Below are 15,986 nucleotides of genomic sequence, written 5' to 3' on the forward strand. Positions count from 1 at the left end.
TTCTAAGTGCTGCAAAATACAACAACAATTCTAAAGTGTTCTCTTCGGTCCGCTGTGCAATTAAACAATTTCGCCTGCTTACACACAGCTGTAAGATAATAAGAGCACACTTTGCAAATATCCAAATATTAAAGGGACAGGCAGTGTGTTGTTATCGTTTTAATTACCAAACCCCGAAAGGAAAAACGCCGAGAAGGTCAAAAAAATGTACACAGGCGCATACCTGCGCCCGTGTGCCTGTGTGTATGTGCGTGTGTGTTTGTGTGCGTTTGAGTGCGCAGAAAGTTATACAGCTGCCATCGACTGGCGTATTTATCAATAAATAACTAAGGAAAACTCCAGTTACTGGGTAATTGTGCGTATAAGTATTTGGCAAATTTGTCATAATGCCCATAAGTTTGCGAATTAACGGGGGGATATGTGAAAAAACTGTGGCAAAATGACGTGTTTTGCGCTAGTGTTGCCACTGACAACAGCCGCAGGGCTGTCAACTTGCTGAGAAATTTAAAGCAGATTGCTTTTTGTTATTACCAATTAGCTGGTAAAGGGGTATGTAATTTTATTTCAATTATTAATTGAAAACCCAAAGAATTACCTGATTTCGCAGGCCTATCGGGCTTGTCTTTAAACAAATAACAACAGTTGGCAGCCCTAGCATCCAGTGGCAGTTGGCAGCACTGCGCGGCTTGGCAGGCAAGAAAAGAAGGAAAATATGGGAAAAAACTGCTTTTTAAAGAAATGTGAATCCAGTGGGACGCGAAAAGGCCGCTAAAGCGAACAGACACGCCAGCCGCCAACCACCGTCCACCCGCCATTTGTCTGTATAACCACAACAACAACAAATGCTGCAGAACACCCAGTCAGTGGGCCAATGTTTCTCAGTTTTAGTCTCACCTCTCATCCCCAATTCTCCATTTCCCTATTTCAGTTGCAGCTCCGTGCGCACACATTTCCGTATTCCGTTATTCTGGCGATTTAATCCCAAACCCCGTGCCCGGAATTCATGACTTCGAAGGAACCTACGTAAATGCCACGGACAGAGATTGTCGATTCGAGCAGGAGGTGAGCCACTGACGACAGGCCTGTCAAGTGCAGCAGGAGTCCCGAGTGATACGCAATAGGTGGGCCCACCCCGACTCCCAATATCTCATACCATTTAAAAATAAGGAGAAATCGTTAAAAATCGTGAAGATAGTCAGAAGGAATCGAAAACACAGCGGCATAGCACTTGCAGCCGCGGTGGCGACCACACGGCGGCTGGGCAGCTGGGCTTCCTAGGAAAACCGAAGAGAGGCAACAGTTTGTAAGTACTCTAGATATACAGTACTCTAATCAGCGCATATTCTAAAACGACATTTTTAAATAGATTCGAAGAATTCGAATGGCATTAGTTTGTTTCGCTCTTTGCATGCCACCAACCGAAAGAAGATGAACAATGAACAAACGCCGTCATCATCGGACACATCGGCGGATCGTTTGGGATCTGGTGGAGCAGCTGCCAAGCTGCCCACGATCATACCAGACACGCCCATCGTCTCGATTGCCGCTGGAACGATGAGCGAAAGCACTACGACGACCACCGTCACCAAAACTACGCCGACGCCGTTCCCGCAGGAAAAAATTAAGACCATGATGTCAGACCATGTGGCCCAGATGAATGCGCAGTTTGACGAGGCCTCCAAAAGCCAGGAAGCCAAAGGTGACGACGGTCAGAGAGCTGCTGCGACAGTGGCTACCAACCATGTAGCAACTAGCAGCAGTAGGGACAGTGACCTCAAGAAATCATCATCCCCTTGTAATAGCCATAGTACTACTAACCATGCTGCAGATGCTGCCAAAGGTTCAGCAGCAGCGAACGCAGGAGATTCACCCTTCTCACAGGTCTTCGCCATGCTAAAGGATTCGCCAAGTGCGGAACTGTCGCGACCAAACCGCAGAGTCCTCCAGTATGGGGCCACTGCCAAGGGCAAGACCCAGGATGATCAGAATGTCGGCAAGCGACAAAAGAAGAAAAAGGTGAGTGCAGGTCTCCATATTCAACCATATTAAAAGACGTTAAATATATATTTATTTGACATTAAGTTTTAGTTAAATAATCAACGTTATGCATATATTGTTTTCCTCACAAATCCTACAACAAAAATTTCTTTACAAATTTTAATTTACATATCGATATAATTGGATAAACATTCTATTAATATCGACTTGTTACTTTGCGAAAATAGTTTTCCTAACACACTAACACATTTGCACACCCTGCATGCGTAAAAACGAAAACTATAAACTAAAATAAATAAATGTTTGTATTTTATAGCTAATCAATTTTGTTTGCAATTATCTTTCTTAATAAGAAAATCATACAACATAATATAAACTATATTAGGGTTTAATCAGTTTGCATAAAGTTTAGTTTTGCAATATTTTTAAACATGAAAAAAATATTTGGTAATTATTTAACATAGAAATCTACACAATTTAAAAGAGGGATTCGAAATTCCGAATAAAAACTCCATATATTGTACGCTAAATTAAGCGATATCGCAACGACTGACGGGCGCAAGTACAAAAATATATAGCGAACTAATTATGCTTTTATCCCCTCGATATATGTTGGTTGATATACCCCTAACAAAGATAATACTAAGTATAATTTGCAAGCTAAAATCTTTGGTTGGAATAAGTAGACTGAAAGAGCTGCCATAGATGTCATCTCACTCTGGCAAACGAGGTGTTGATACAAGTTCCGAAATTGTACCGCTACCTTTGCACTGATCAAGTGTTTGCACACATGCGCAAATGCCGTAAGAATACCAAGGCAAAACGAAGAAAAGGAAGAAGACCTAAAGAATTTGAAATCTTAATAAAACAGTGTTCATTTGAATTTCTGTAAAGCGCAGTAATTATTTTTCTTGTAAACAGCAAGTGAATAAATCTATTCGAATTCATATTTCGAATCCCAATTTGGCATACTAGGGAAAACATTTAAAACCACAAAGAACTACTTAATCTAACAGTGGCAACAACCGCGGCATTTAACCACACAAATTCCTCGTTTTCCAACCATTATTAATGCAATTCTTTTTTTTTTTCGTGTGAAACACCATATACCTATGTAGTATGTACATGATTTATTTATTTAAGCCGTATGGTATTTAATACTCTCTTCCATAACTCCGCGGCCGTTACTTGAACAGTTTGCGTAGAAAACTTGGAAGTGCATGTGCTGTAAATACGTAGAGCTCCGATCTTTTTCATTTTTCGAGGTTAGGTATGCACAATTGTTTATATGTGTGTGTTGACTAGAATACAAAAACCAAATTACTAACTAGAAAATACGTTTTATTAAAATCGGTTGCAGACAAAATACGATGCTTGGGAAGATAGCGATTTTAATGATCTCGACGACGCATCATTGAAGAAACTTCTCGAGGAGGCCTATTGGTATCGAAATCCTGGGGACAAGAAGAACAAGAGCGAGCGGTTTCTGGTAAGTTTTGAGTAAAGATTACTATATATATGCACATACATATTTCATCCACGTTTGGATTAATTCTTTTGTGGGGAAAGTTCTGCTAAAAACGGTGTAAGAGCCTTAAAATGTGCTTTAAATATCATTTTATATTGATTCTGTTATTTTATTTTTAATTTTTTAGTTGGTTTTTAAAACACATAATATGTTATTTAATTTAAATTCAGAATATGCACAACATATCTAAAGCAGGTTGATAAAATTTCTAATTATTAATACACATTTGTAAAAATTGTTTAGTTTAAAGTATTGTTTTTTTTTTAACGTAGTAGACATTGAATTTGAATCTGTCATATATTAGAATATTGCTCCCAAATTACATCTTCTTAGATCCAATTCTAATAACAGGAAATCATTCAATAAATTTGTATTACCATCTTAACCATCTCTCAACTTCTTAAATATCATCCTCTCAGCAAATGCTCAAAAAGGCTGAGTACGACGAAGAGATCTCTTATCGTGCCATCAAATCCTGCCTCACACTCAACCAATCCGCACTAGCGTCCAGTGCAGCAGCAGGCTCGAGCAGCGGAAGCAGCAGTAGTGCAGGGCACAACAGCAGCTACACCTCTACCAATCACCGCTCCACGGATTCTGCGCAGCGGCATAAGCAGGGCGGCTCCCTGCAGGATCTCGTCGAGGCAGCGCACCGCAGTGAGCTTGCTACCACCTCGGCGGCAGCTGCTGCAGCGACTGCGGCGACAACGGCAGCAACCCAACGTTTCAACTGTGATTACCAGCTGAGTGGCCGCTCCAATCGCCGCCAGCAGCAGCACAACCAAAACGCCATTTCCTCCGCATCCTCATCCAAGAAGATCAAGAACTCATCCGTCTCGGGCAGGCAACGTGAAGGAGGCAGCCTGCCCAGCAGCGTTAACTTCGAGCCGGCAGTTGCTATGGATGCCAAGCAGCAAAAGCAGCAGGCTCAGCTCTCTTCTGAGGCTCCTGTAGGTTCTGGATCAGGATCCAGTGGCAACAAACACCACCAACGCAGCAGCTCCGGCAGCTGCAGCAGCCTGCCAAGTCAGCTTAGTGAACGCGATCCAGAGGCTGCCATCCTTTTCGACATGGATGAGGACGCGGACGGTAGCATCGTTACCGCCGAACAACGCGACTACCTGCTAAAGGTAAGCGATGATACGCTTGAGTTTTGGGAGCTCAAAAAGGATGGCAGTATGTGCGAGATAGGAAGGGCCCCCATTATAGAAGATTTGAACGATGAGGCGGTAAGAGAGGCGCGTTACCGCGATTCCACGGCATTTGGCTGGGTAGCAGCATAATCCCATCAGTGGGTAGTCTGTAGTGGTAGTGGTAGTCCATCTAATCTACCCCGAACTTATACTTACAAACAACTAAACGTTTATTTCTATCATCATATCTATAGAACCTCATAATGTAGTAGAGATTTGTTTGGAAAATTTGTTAATCTTTGCTGCGTTTAAAGGAATAACGATGAACAAGTTTATTCGAATATCCCTTAAACTGGTGTATATTTCGGTATGGTTGCTAATTTGATTGCAACTATTAAAATAGACAGATAACTTTTTATGCATTTAAATATACAAATATTTCGAAATTTGTTAAAATATAATTTTAATAATTTTCCAACTAGAGCAGTGAATACTATCAATTTCAACCTAACTTAATTGACTAATCTAAGTGGTTGTACTTAAACACATTCTAAAGATTAGTTTTAACTCTGAATTTGAAATTTTTCGGAATCCACTATAAATGGCATAAATATTTAATTCCTAATTTAATTTGTTGTACAGCAACTGGAGTTACAGAGCTCCACCATGAAGTTCCTGCTCGACGCCATAACCGGCAAGCAGAAGCAGCCGGCGGAGGCCAGGGATGCCGGTCCCGGTGCCGGTGCCGCCAAAGAGTTCCTAATCGACGATCCGCTGCACTTCTCGGTCCTGGAGGTGTCCGCCAGAAGCCAGCTTCAGCAGCAGCACTATCTGGCCTCTCTATCTGGACAGTTTGGGAACGGCCTGGAGGAGCAGAAGCGCAAGGTTGAGGCCGGATACGTGTCGCTCAACGACAACTACACGGCCTGCTCCTCAGTGTACGGCGGCGGTGCTGGTTCGCCAGCTGCCATCGAGGTCAGCAAACCCTCGACCTCCTCCTCGACCTCCGCGTCGGTCAGCGGCAGCAACTGCGCCACCACTTCCGACGCGCTTTCTAGCGATTTGCGTCCCGCAAAAATTGGACGTATGGTATCTGCAACAGCATCGCCTGCAGCTGCACCGATGGGTGGAAAGGCTAGTACGGTAAGTCAATGTTTTGCTTTTTGAATACTTTTCATGAAGTTCGTATATGAAAAAGAAAGAGTGTGTTGTAGTTTATTTCAGAAAAGGCAGCTACATTATTAAACAGAATGAGATCTAACCAACTCCATTTTATATTGCAGCGCCAGCTGGATGAGAATGGAAATGCATTAAGCGATGGTTTTGGCGGCAACGCAGCCAGTGGAGTCGCCACCAGCAGCAACGGAAGCAATGGAAATGGAAATCAGACTCAGACTCTTATAACCACCACAGTGGGAGCCAGTGCACCCACTACGTCGTCTGCCCACCGTCAGAATAGCGCTTCTACTCTACTCTCTACGGGCACCAACACCACGTCCACGGCCACGGCCATGGCAGCGTTGACTGCATCATACAGTAAGCTGCAGCAGGTATCGGGAGGAGGTGCTGTTGCTGCTGCACCTGGAACTGGCATTGGTCTGCAGCAGCCCACCAAGCAGAAAGCAAAGAAGAAGTCGCAGCAGGAACGCAACACCACGACTGTAGATGTGGAGTCTGTGGCTGGATATCGCGGCAATGATCCTGTTGAGCAACTGGTCAAATATATCGAGAACGATGTCAACGGTGGCAGCAGTGCGGCGGGACAGCGGAAGAAAGATCGCAAGAAGCAGAATAAGCTGAAGAAGAGCAACTCATTGGAAGAGCTGCGTAGCTGCTCAAAAATGGAAGTTGACGATCTGAAGCGCCAGTCGGCGACCACAGATATGATGCGCCAGAAAAAGGGAACAAACAATGCCGCCTCGGTTGGTTCATCTTCCTCGGCATCCGGTTCCTCTAGCAGCGGCAAACAGAACTCGGCCTCCGTGGCGGACATAAGCAAGAACTACAACAAGGAGCAGCAGCAGTCAGTGCAAGTCAGAAATAGCAATAATCCGGGATCGCAGCAGCGTAAGGGCGAGCGGCGATCGTGGGGCACAGAGGAGTTGCAGTACTTGGGAGATCATCAGGAAATATCCTCCGCCTGGTCGGAGCCAGAGACTCTAGGCCAGAAGCCATTGCCTCTGGCGCTGCCTGCCTTAGCCCGCATGTCCGAGGTGGATGCCCTCAACACCGTTCTAACGGAGACCGCCGAATTTCATGTTGTAACCAAGAAGAAGAAACCAAAGAAGCAGCGTGCTGTTACAATGGACGATGCGGCTGTGGCTGCAGCTGCCACAACCGGCGGCAATTTGCAACGCATGCAGCAGATCACCAAGTCAGCTTCCTCTAACATGATGTCCCAGCGGATGCATTACTATGCCCCGTACAATAGCAACAACGGAGGAGGTAATGGAAATTATAAACAGCAACAACAATATCAGGAGCATTACCAGCCTCAGCAGGGTCAGCATCACCATCACCACCATCATCATCACCACCATCATCACCACCACGGCGGCTCGGCGGTCTCCAACCAGGTGGACAGCTCACGTCGCAAGTCTACGTCGTCGATGCCTCCATCGGAGAAATCAGATTCCAGTGATCTCGACTCGGTCCACTCGCTGCCCATCCAGACGGGTAAAAAGAAGAGCCTTGGCGGTGGCAACAATAAACAGCGTGCGGCGCAGGCCGCCAGTCAGCGCCAGTCCAAACAGAACGATTCTCCAGCTCCTATTTCATATGCCGATATCGCACGAAGCAAACAGGAGGCTCTAAACAACGCTACGGCCAGCGATACAGAGTTGGAGCTGGGCGACAAGTTCCAGAGCAAAAGTGGTGGAAAATTCAAGTCGAGGCCCGACTTTCCAGAGCTGCCGGGTGCTACTACGCCAGTGTCTGGAAGTGGTTGTGCCACCAACCAGCCTACAGTTGCCAGCAACTCAAACACCGCGCCGTCCTCGTCCAGTTCGATCAGCTATTCCCAGAGCCTGAATGCCACGCCTGCCAGCAGCAGTAGCGATGCAGAGTCCACCAATTCCCCAGAGTTGAAAGCTCAGGGGCCTGCCAGTAACCTGACTACGCCCACTCTGCCGGCGGCCTTGAGCAGCAGTACCAGCAGTTCCGCCGCCAGCACCTCTTCCACATCATCTTCGCCGCCAGCTCTGCAGAAATCCAAGAGCGTGGAGCACGATGCCAGCTACAGCTGCAACAGCAGCAATCTGGACCAACAGTATCCGGCGCTGGAGAAGACCGTCAAGAGGCATAGCACCAACAATGTGTCGGTGGCCACATCTGCATCAGTCTCATCTTCGTTGTACAACTTCGCAGCAGCAGCCAAGCAACAGGTGGTGGAGAAAGTCTTTTCGACCACAACTCTGCCTACAGCAGCAACAACTACCTCAACTGCAGTCGCAGCCACAGCTCTAGCTACAGTTCCTGGTTCGTCCTCATCCTTAACTCACGCGTTGACTCAAGCTTCGACTCCATCTCCTGCTTTAGTTTTATCCTCAGCCAAGGCAAAGGTCAAGCCAAAGGAATTATCTCCCAGCAGCGTCAAAAAGCCAACGAAGCCTAGTCAAGAAGAGTCTTTAATCAGTCTGTCCACCACGCCCAAGGCGACCACCAGCACCAGTACGACTACCACGCAGAAGACCACCGCTGCCACGCAGACAGAGGGTGCAAAGAAGCTGATCAGCGGCATCCACAAGCTGCCCAGCAGTAGCTGTATTGCTAAGGGGTCTGGGGCCGTTTCAGAAGTCACTGCTGGCAGACGTGCTGTAATTATACTTAACGATGATCGCGATGCTGGCAGAAGCAACAACGAGTTCATCTTTGGTGATTTTAACGAGGATGAATTGAAGCTCTTCGATGATAGCGTGGAGGATGATGATGACGACCAGAACAAACAGGCCTCAAATAAACAGCAGCAAACGGAGTCTGAATCGGACGTAGGCCAAGATGACACCGAAGACGCAGACCAAGAACATGAAAAAGAAGTCGAAAACAAGACAAAACGTGCAGAGAAACTGGAGTCGCAGCAGGATGTGAGTAGTAACGATAATCGGCTGAATGACTCAGGTGCCTCTTCGGATGCAGTCAACAGCCCAGCCAGCCTCCATATGCTCTCGATTTCTGCGGAGGAGGCTCAATCGTCGCCGAATGCAGGGGCAACCGCTACCTCATCGAGTGCCGTCAGTCTTATTAACTCGTCCACGCCATCTGGTTCGTCATCCGCATCGGCGAGCACTTCCACCTCATCTTCCTCCGTGTCGATTTCAGCGTCCTCGAGCGGCAACGGTGCCGCCTGCCTGGCATCAATTTCAGGTATGCTTGGAGGAGTTGCCAATCAGTCGGGAGATAGTGGCATTTATGCTGCCGCCAATACTTCCATTAAGGAGCACGTCAACAATTTCCTATGTAAGGCCAGGACCAGTGAAGAGACGCTCCCAAGTGCCAGCTCCATTTCGATGCAGCAGCTTGAAACGTGCAACGATATTGAAGCGGCAATCATTGCCGCCGCACGTGCTGCTGCCGCTGCCCGAAGCACTAGCTGCAGTCGTAGCAACTCACAAGATCAGGAGACAACTCATTCGCAAGGTAACACAAAGGCGAATCCCAATTCCAATATGGAGGCGAAGGTTGCCCTGCCTGTGTTCCTGACTTACAACGACGACGACGAGGAAGACGATGAAAGCTTGCAGGAACTAAGCTTCTTGGCTGACTTCAAGGCGGAATCAGTCACGGCGGAGGAAGTTACTCAGCAGCATTCAGAACCTTCGCGGTCGGCAGTATTGACAAACACAGAATTGATCGTCGACTACATCGCCAACTGTGAGTACTTGGGTTTGGGTTTCTTTTGAGATTGTTGTCAATAATCCTTAGATTTTGGATTATTTTTATTATTAACTTGTTTTTTTCCACTTCCTTAGCCTGGAATGCCATTGCCAGTAGCAAGTATGTGACATACTATAAAGATCAGGAGCAGGAGACCTAGGAATCACACGAATCAGCAGTAGCTGCAACATCACCGACACATTTGAAAGTAGGAAAATCGTCGGTAACAGCAGAGACACCAGCAACACCAATCACTATAGCAACGTCAGCAGTATCGGCAGCAATTTAACGAGAGCACTCAACATCGTCAGGAAACACGAGAAGAGTTTAGTTTGAATTGCATGTTCTGATGTTTATATATATTTTTTTTAATTTGTGCTGGGTCATCGTTTATACAACAACCGATATCGTACATACACTATAAATAATTGCTATACCAATACGCTCTTATGCTGATTAATGTATCGAATCGATAGAATAACTATTGATAAAAATTTACAAGCGCGAGAGCGGCTACGGAGAATTAGGGTAGACAAAGCTATCCGATGAGGCCAGTGTAAATGAGGGTGTTTGTGTTTCCTGTGTGAATGTGAGCGAGTGGCTGAGATCAAAATATATTTAGTTGCAGGTCGATAATATGATTAAAAATGGGGAATTTCCGTTCAAACAGATGGAAAAAAGGAAAATAAATGGAAGAAAGTGAAGGATGGGAGGGAATGCTGTAAGTGGATATTTATTAAACGTTAATTGACCGCGATCCAACCGTTTTTTTCGCCACAAGATGCGATGCATAGTGATGTTAAATCAAGCATTTTGATCTGCTTTTGTTATTTTAAAACCTTCTGGCTCCTTAAAACGCAACGTTTTACAATTACTATTACTATTACTATACATTAATTTTATTACTACAATTATCCAACCGGTTTTTTTTGTCTTTGTTTCATACGCTTGACCACTGTGGGGTGAAAACCAGAAAATATAACTAATCCTAGTTCTTAAGTGAGTCAACGTCGCGTGTACATATGAGACCAGAATTTAAGAAGGTAAATCGACCTAGGAGTTTTTGTGTTAGAGAGAGAGGAAAGAAAGCCCCACGGAAAATATTTGATATGTGTGTGTATGATAACGACTATTTAAAGTAAACTATGTAAGGCCCGCTCCTTAGCTCCGGCTAGCCATAAATAAGCCTCACGAGGAAAGAAGTATGTTAAACATAATATTTGAAAACAGAAAACCACAAAACCAGTAAAAAAATATCATGCACTTACGAAAAATGCCGCCGTTTAGTTTAGCATCGAGAGCCTCAGTAAGCATCTCCAAAAGTAACAGAAGGATATAGTTATCGTAACCATTAAAACATAAAAAATCGCAGAAAAATTATTTAAATTTATAAAAGAACAGTAGAGGAGAAAATGATTTGGAGACGGAGAAACAAAATAAACGTTAAGTGAACTCGTAGCATAAAAAGCGCAACTAAATTGCTATATCTAGGAATATACATTATATACGCGCATCTATTACAGTAACTTTTTTTTGATAATGCAAAACGTTAACCGTTTAAAATCGAGTACGTAAGAGCAGGTGGTAACAATTTAGTGTGAACAAATGTCAGAATAAAAATCACAGAAACAATGCAGAAAAGAAATGATCTAAAGGGCGGAACGAGCTAATCATTATTAAAGAACCCGATCTGGAATACCTACTTTTAAGACCGAATAAACAGAACAAACAGTGTGAAATGTTTTCAAGTATACATCTGCAAAACTGTTATGCTTCAATGGGAATTTTATGTGCTGTATATTTTGAGAATAAACGTAAAGTAAAATGGCAACAAAAACAACAAAGCGAAGACAAATATTCAATATCATTACACACCCCGAATCCTGTATCCTTAACCATCTAAACACTGCATGCTACACTCGTCCAGAGCTGTTGCTGTACCGCTCTAAACCATGTAAACCATCCGAAACAATCAAAAATTAAAACCACAAAAAGTTAAACTAAATTGCAGGGAGGATGATAATGGAAAATATGAAGTAAATATGTATTTGTACCACACGCTGTTAAGGAGAATCTATGAAAACTACACTAGTTTACGAATTCGTCCTTTTGGCGGTTATTTTCAAGAAACATTATATTCTAATTAGAGGCTGCTGAATACGAAAGTGTTTAAATTAAGCGAACTAAAGGTTTAATCAGATGAAAATGTATACTATTATTCATTCATATTGAAGGTATACATTATTGATGATTGAAGCTTTGGCTCTCTAAATGTCTTTTGAAAACCTATTTTCTTTTTGAATATATCAAAAAATTCGTTAGCTATTTTTTTCAATATACATTTTATATTTCAGCAAACTCAAATTAGTCTAAGAAAAGTGTTTTAAAAGAAGTACATCTCTCTTGTAAACTAGTGTTATATACATCCACTAAGTCAAACTAAGCCAATGTACACTGCAACAATTTTAGACAATTGAAAACTAACAAGGAACACAAATCAGAGAATATGAGAACATTGATAAAACAAATTGAAAATAAATTATACGCTAGGCCATTAACTAAAACTAATATTGAAATATTATAATTAACATATAAACAAAGGAAAAAAACAAAAAAAAGTTTCTTATGTGTGTATTTATGTAAAATATATATTGTAGCTGTGTGTATGTGTATATAAATAGTAAATTGTGACTCGAAAAACAAAACCAAAAAAAAAGATGAAGGATCAGGACTGTCGGATATTTATTTACCCCGCTACATAGTTGTCCTACTTTTTCGATAATATTCGTATGACGAGGGTAGCTCGAGCTTGGAGTTTGAAAGCTGTGTTGTCGGCTAACAAACCAAAACTAGAATTGATTTAGTTTTGCCTTTTGATTTTGCGTAGCTAGTGTATTGTTCAATTTATCGGTTATTGGATATTGGATATCGGTGTAATCGCTCGAGTTGCGTACAGTTCAACCTGCATTATTTACGTCTTGAGTGCACTTGTTGAGTTTGGAATACAAAGTAAAACAACAACAATAATTGGGGACTGTGTGGACTGGCGAGAATTGGAGCAGAAAACAGCGCAGTGGGAACTATAATCATAGTTATAAATACTTATACAAAATCTACAACTAAGTCTATTTACTACTGACGAAGCTTATAATCCTCGATTTTCGATCCCAAAAAAAATCTACAACACCATCCCTATTCATAACTTATACATACCAATATTTGTACATGCGAACAAACAAAAAAAAGCAAAAGGCTTTAGAATTTAATCGAAAATGAAGCGATTACCGATTAACTAATCGAAGAAACAAGTGAAAAACGTATTTGAATTGAAAATCGAAATTTAATTTAAATTGTGTTTAAAATATAATATACTGGGGAGAAGTGTATTTCCGTGGAGAATCGAAATAAAAATTAACAAAATGAAAACGACTGCATCCGGTTTCCAAGCTTTTCCTATACTATCACACGCATTGGAATGATTTTGTGGTTGAATGCTAGTAGTGGTTGTGGTATCATTTCCTTATATTTAATACTCGCGCCTGGGAACCGGCAAGAGACGACTGGGATTCATAGGAACATTTATAGGCATGTGCTTGCGACGCCTATTCAAGCGGATGAGAGCGTCCACGACTACATTGATGGCCATGTTGCGATCGCCGCTGATGAACATGTTGTCTAGATGATCGCAAAATGATTCAAAGCGGCGACGTTGACGCTCCTTTGGCGGCATCCTCTGAACCTCTTCGTCCTCATGGTAATCCGCATCGAACTCAAACTGCTGTTCGTTGAATATAGCTTCCGGCTCCTTTTCGAAACTCATCACCTTAACCAATTGATTGAGCAACTGAAATTTGTACAACTTGGTGGGCTTGTGCTCCTGCATTCGCAATTGTGGCAACTTGGACCGAATTATTTTAAGATCGAGAGCCTGAGCTTGACTTCGGTTTTCCCGCTGCCTCATCATAGAGACCTCATGCAGATGACGGTAGTCATCGATTAGAGAGGTTCGCTCCAGGCCCACGGAGGCCAGCTCCTCATCGGTAAGTTGATCGATCCTGTAGAGGCCCGCTAGGGCCTCATCCTTCAAATGGCAACAACCGGCGAACTTTAGTTTTCGAGATTTGGGATCGGAAATGCCGGTGGTCTTGTCAACCGGCTGTTTGTCCATTTTAGCGGTGATGTATATTATACTAATCTGAAATATATGGGGCTAACTGCTGTTGGAATTTTTGGTAAATTTCTGATCAAATTTGGAGAATACTTAGTGGAGATATAAATCAGAGACTACTGTTACTACACGATTTTACATTTATAACGAGATTTTTTGGTTTTAACATGACAGAAAAATTATTTTCTTAATAACTTCATTTTTTGCCCATTTTTGAAAATTTTGATGATGGTACCCCTTATCAAAAATGCGAAATTTGGGCCAAAATCGACTTTCCCAAAATCGAAAAACCAGTGATAGGGGTGGTTAGTGTTGTCGTTAGCAACACAAAACAGTCGTTCTTTTGGCTGTGCGTCTTGTTTTGGCCGAGCTAGAGCTAAAAACCCGCGATAAAAGTTGCAAATTTCTGTTAAAAATGGGTTTCCCAATATTTTACTCCTTAAATTAGAGCTCGCATCAAAAAATCAGAGCAATAATGATAAAAGCAAGTATAGGGGTTTTAAGATTCGGTAGTTAGCTGCACAAAACAGTCTTTGTTTTAGCTGTGCAGCTTGTTTTGACAAAGTTAGAGCTAAGAAACGGCCAAAAAGCCGGCCTCTCTGCTGTCACCCGACGTATACGTTATTTTGGGCACAAAAAAATCAGTTTTCTGGCCATAGCACATCCAAAAATGGCCCAAACTAGGAATGTAATACCTCGTAGGGCTCCTAAGTTGATTGCCATGATTCCCAATTGGTTTGCATTCAAATCTGGGAAACTTCATTTTTGGCCCATTTTTGAAAATTTTGATGATGGTACCCCTTATCAAAAATGCGAAATTTGGGCCAAAATTGACTTTCCCAAAATCGAAAAACCAGTGATAGGGGTGGTTAGTGTTGGTCGTTAGCAACACAAAACAGTCATTGTTTTAGCTGTGCGTCTTGTTTTGGCCGAGCTAGAGCTAAAAACCCGCGATAAAAGTTGCAAATTTCTGTTAAAAATGGGTTTCCCGATATTTTACTCCTTAAATTAGAGCTCGCATCAAAAAATCAGAGCAATAATGATAAAAGCAAGTATAGGGGTTTTAAGATTCGGTAGTTAGCTGCACAAAACAGTCTTTGTTTTAGCTGTGCGGCTTGTTTTGACAAAGTTTGAGCTTAAAAACCGCAACAAATACTGAATTTTGATTATTTAGCCATTAAATCAGCACTCGCAGCAAAAGAGCAGTACATTAATGTAAAAAGTGGGTATAGGGGCTTTAAGTGTTGGTTGTAAACTGTATAAAACAGTCTTTGTTTTAGCTGAGCGGCTTGTTTTGACAAAGTTAGAGCTAAAAAACCACAACAAATACTGAATTTTGATTATTTAGCCATTAAATCAGCACTCACGGCAAAAGAGCAGTACACTAATGTAAAAAGTGGGTATAGGGGCTTTAAGTGTTGGTTGTAAACTGTATAAAACAGTCTTTGTTTTAGCTGAGCGGCTTGTTTTGACAAAGTTAGAGCTAAGAAACGGCAAAAAAGCCGGCCTCTCTGCTGTCACCCGACGTATACGTTATTTTGGGCGCAAAAAAATCAGTTTTCTGGCCATAGCACATCCAAAAATGGCCCAAACTAGGAATGTAATACCTCGTAGGGCTCGTAAGTTGATTGCCATGATTCCCAATTGGTTTGCATTCAAATCTGGGAAACTTCATTTTTGGCCCATTTTTGAAAATTTTGATGATGGTACCCCTTATCAAAAATGCGAAATTTGGGCCAAAATTGACTTTCCCAAAATCGAAAAACCAGTGATAGGGGTGGTTAGTGTTGGTCGTTAGCAACACAAAACAGTCATTGTTTTAGCTGTGCGTCTTGTTTTGGCCGAGCTAGAGCTAAAAACCCGCGATAAAAGTTGCAAATTTCTGTTAAAAATGGGTTTCCCGATATTTTACTTCTTAAATTAGAGCTCGCATCAAAAAATCAGAGCAATAATGATAAAAGCAAGTATAGGGGTTTTAAGATTCGGTAGTTAGCTGCACAAAACAGTCTTTGTTTTAGCTGTGCGGCTTGTTTTGACAAAGTTAGAGCTAAGAAACGGCCAAAAAGCCGGCCTCTCTGCTGTCACCCGACGTATACGTTATTTTGGGCACAAAAAAATCAGTTTTCTGGCCATAGCACATCCAAAAATGGCCCAAACTAGGAATGTAATACCTCGTAGGGCTCCTAAGTTGATTGCCATGATTCCCAATTGGTTTGCATTCAAATCTGGGAAACTTCATTTTTGGCCCATTTTTGAAAATTTTGATGATGGTACCCCTTATCAAAAA

At 42.6% G+C, this 15,986-nt stretch overlaps 2 protein-coding genes across 6 annotated transcripts; one reads left to right on the forward strand and one right to left on the reverse strand.

Moving 5' to 3' along the window:
- The first annotated feature begins 11 nt into the window (after window positions 1–11).
- Window positions 12–9,973, forward strand: LOC108110397 (pneumococcal serine-rich repeat protein). Of its 5 annotated transcripts, none has more exons than XM_017219457.2 (8): window positions 12–355; window positions 929–1,303; window positions 1,367–2,016; window positions 3,359–3,487; window positions 3,946–4,656; window positions 5,302–5,802; window positions 5,943–9,528; window positions 9,627–9,973. In XM_017219457.2, exons 3-8 carry the CDS (start codon window positions 1,429–1,431, stop codon window positions 9,689–9,691), a joined length of 5,580 nt encoding a protein of 1,859 aa, XP_017074946.1. In that variant the 5' UTR covers window positions 12–355; window positions 929–1,303; window positions 1,367–1,428; the 3' UTR covers window positions 9,692–9,973. The 5 variants fall into 5 exon arrangements, with proteins under 5 accessions (XP_017074946.1, XP_017074947.1, XP_017074948.1 ...); XM_017219458.2 differs by having other exon boundaries at window positions 12–349; XM_017219459.2 differs by lacking the exon at window positions 12–355 and adding an exon at window positions 670–859.
- Window positions 9,974–12,851: 2,878 nt separating this feature from the next.
- LOC108110399 lies at window positions 12,852–13,801 on the reverse strand. Its single transcript, XM_017219463.1, has one exon. It carries the CDS (start codon window positions 13,697–13,699, stop codon window positions 13,058–13,060), a length of 642 nt encoding a protein of 213 aa, XP_017074952.1. The 5' UTR covers window positions 13,700–13,801; the 3' UTR covers window positions 12,852–13,057.
- Window positions 13,802–15,986: the final 2,185 nt, after the last annotated feature.

Source organism: Drosophila eugracilis, unplaced genomic scaffold (assembly GCF_018153835.1).
Source record: "Drosophila eugracilis isolate 14026-0451.02 unplaced genomic scaffold, ASM1815383v1 contig_2147, whole genome shotgun sequence".
NCBI lineage: Eukaryota > Metazoa > Arthropoda > Insecta > Diptera > Drosophilidae > Drosophila > Drosophila eugracilis.

Excerpts from the sequence above, each read along its gene's own strand:
- LOC108110397 (XM_017219457.2), top strand. The coding sequence starts at position 1,429 with ATGAACAATGAACAAACGCCGTCATCATCGGACACATCGGCGGATCGT. Across the intron at positions 4,657-5,301 it reads AACGCGACTACCTGCTAAAG|CAACTGGAGTTACAGAGCTC; the intron begins GTAAGCGATGAT and ends TTTGTTGTACAG. Across the intron at positions 5,803-5,942 it reads TGGGTGGAAAGGCTAGTACG|CGCCAGCTGGATGAGAATGG; the intron begins GTAAGTCAATGT and ends TTTATATTGCAG.
- LOC108110399 (XM_017219463.1), bottom strand. The coding sequence starts at position 13,699 with ATGGACAAACAGCCGGTTGACAAGACCACCGGCATTTCCGATCCCAAA.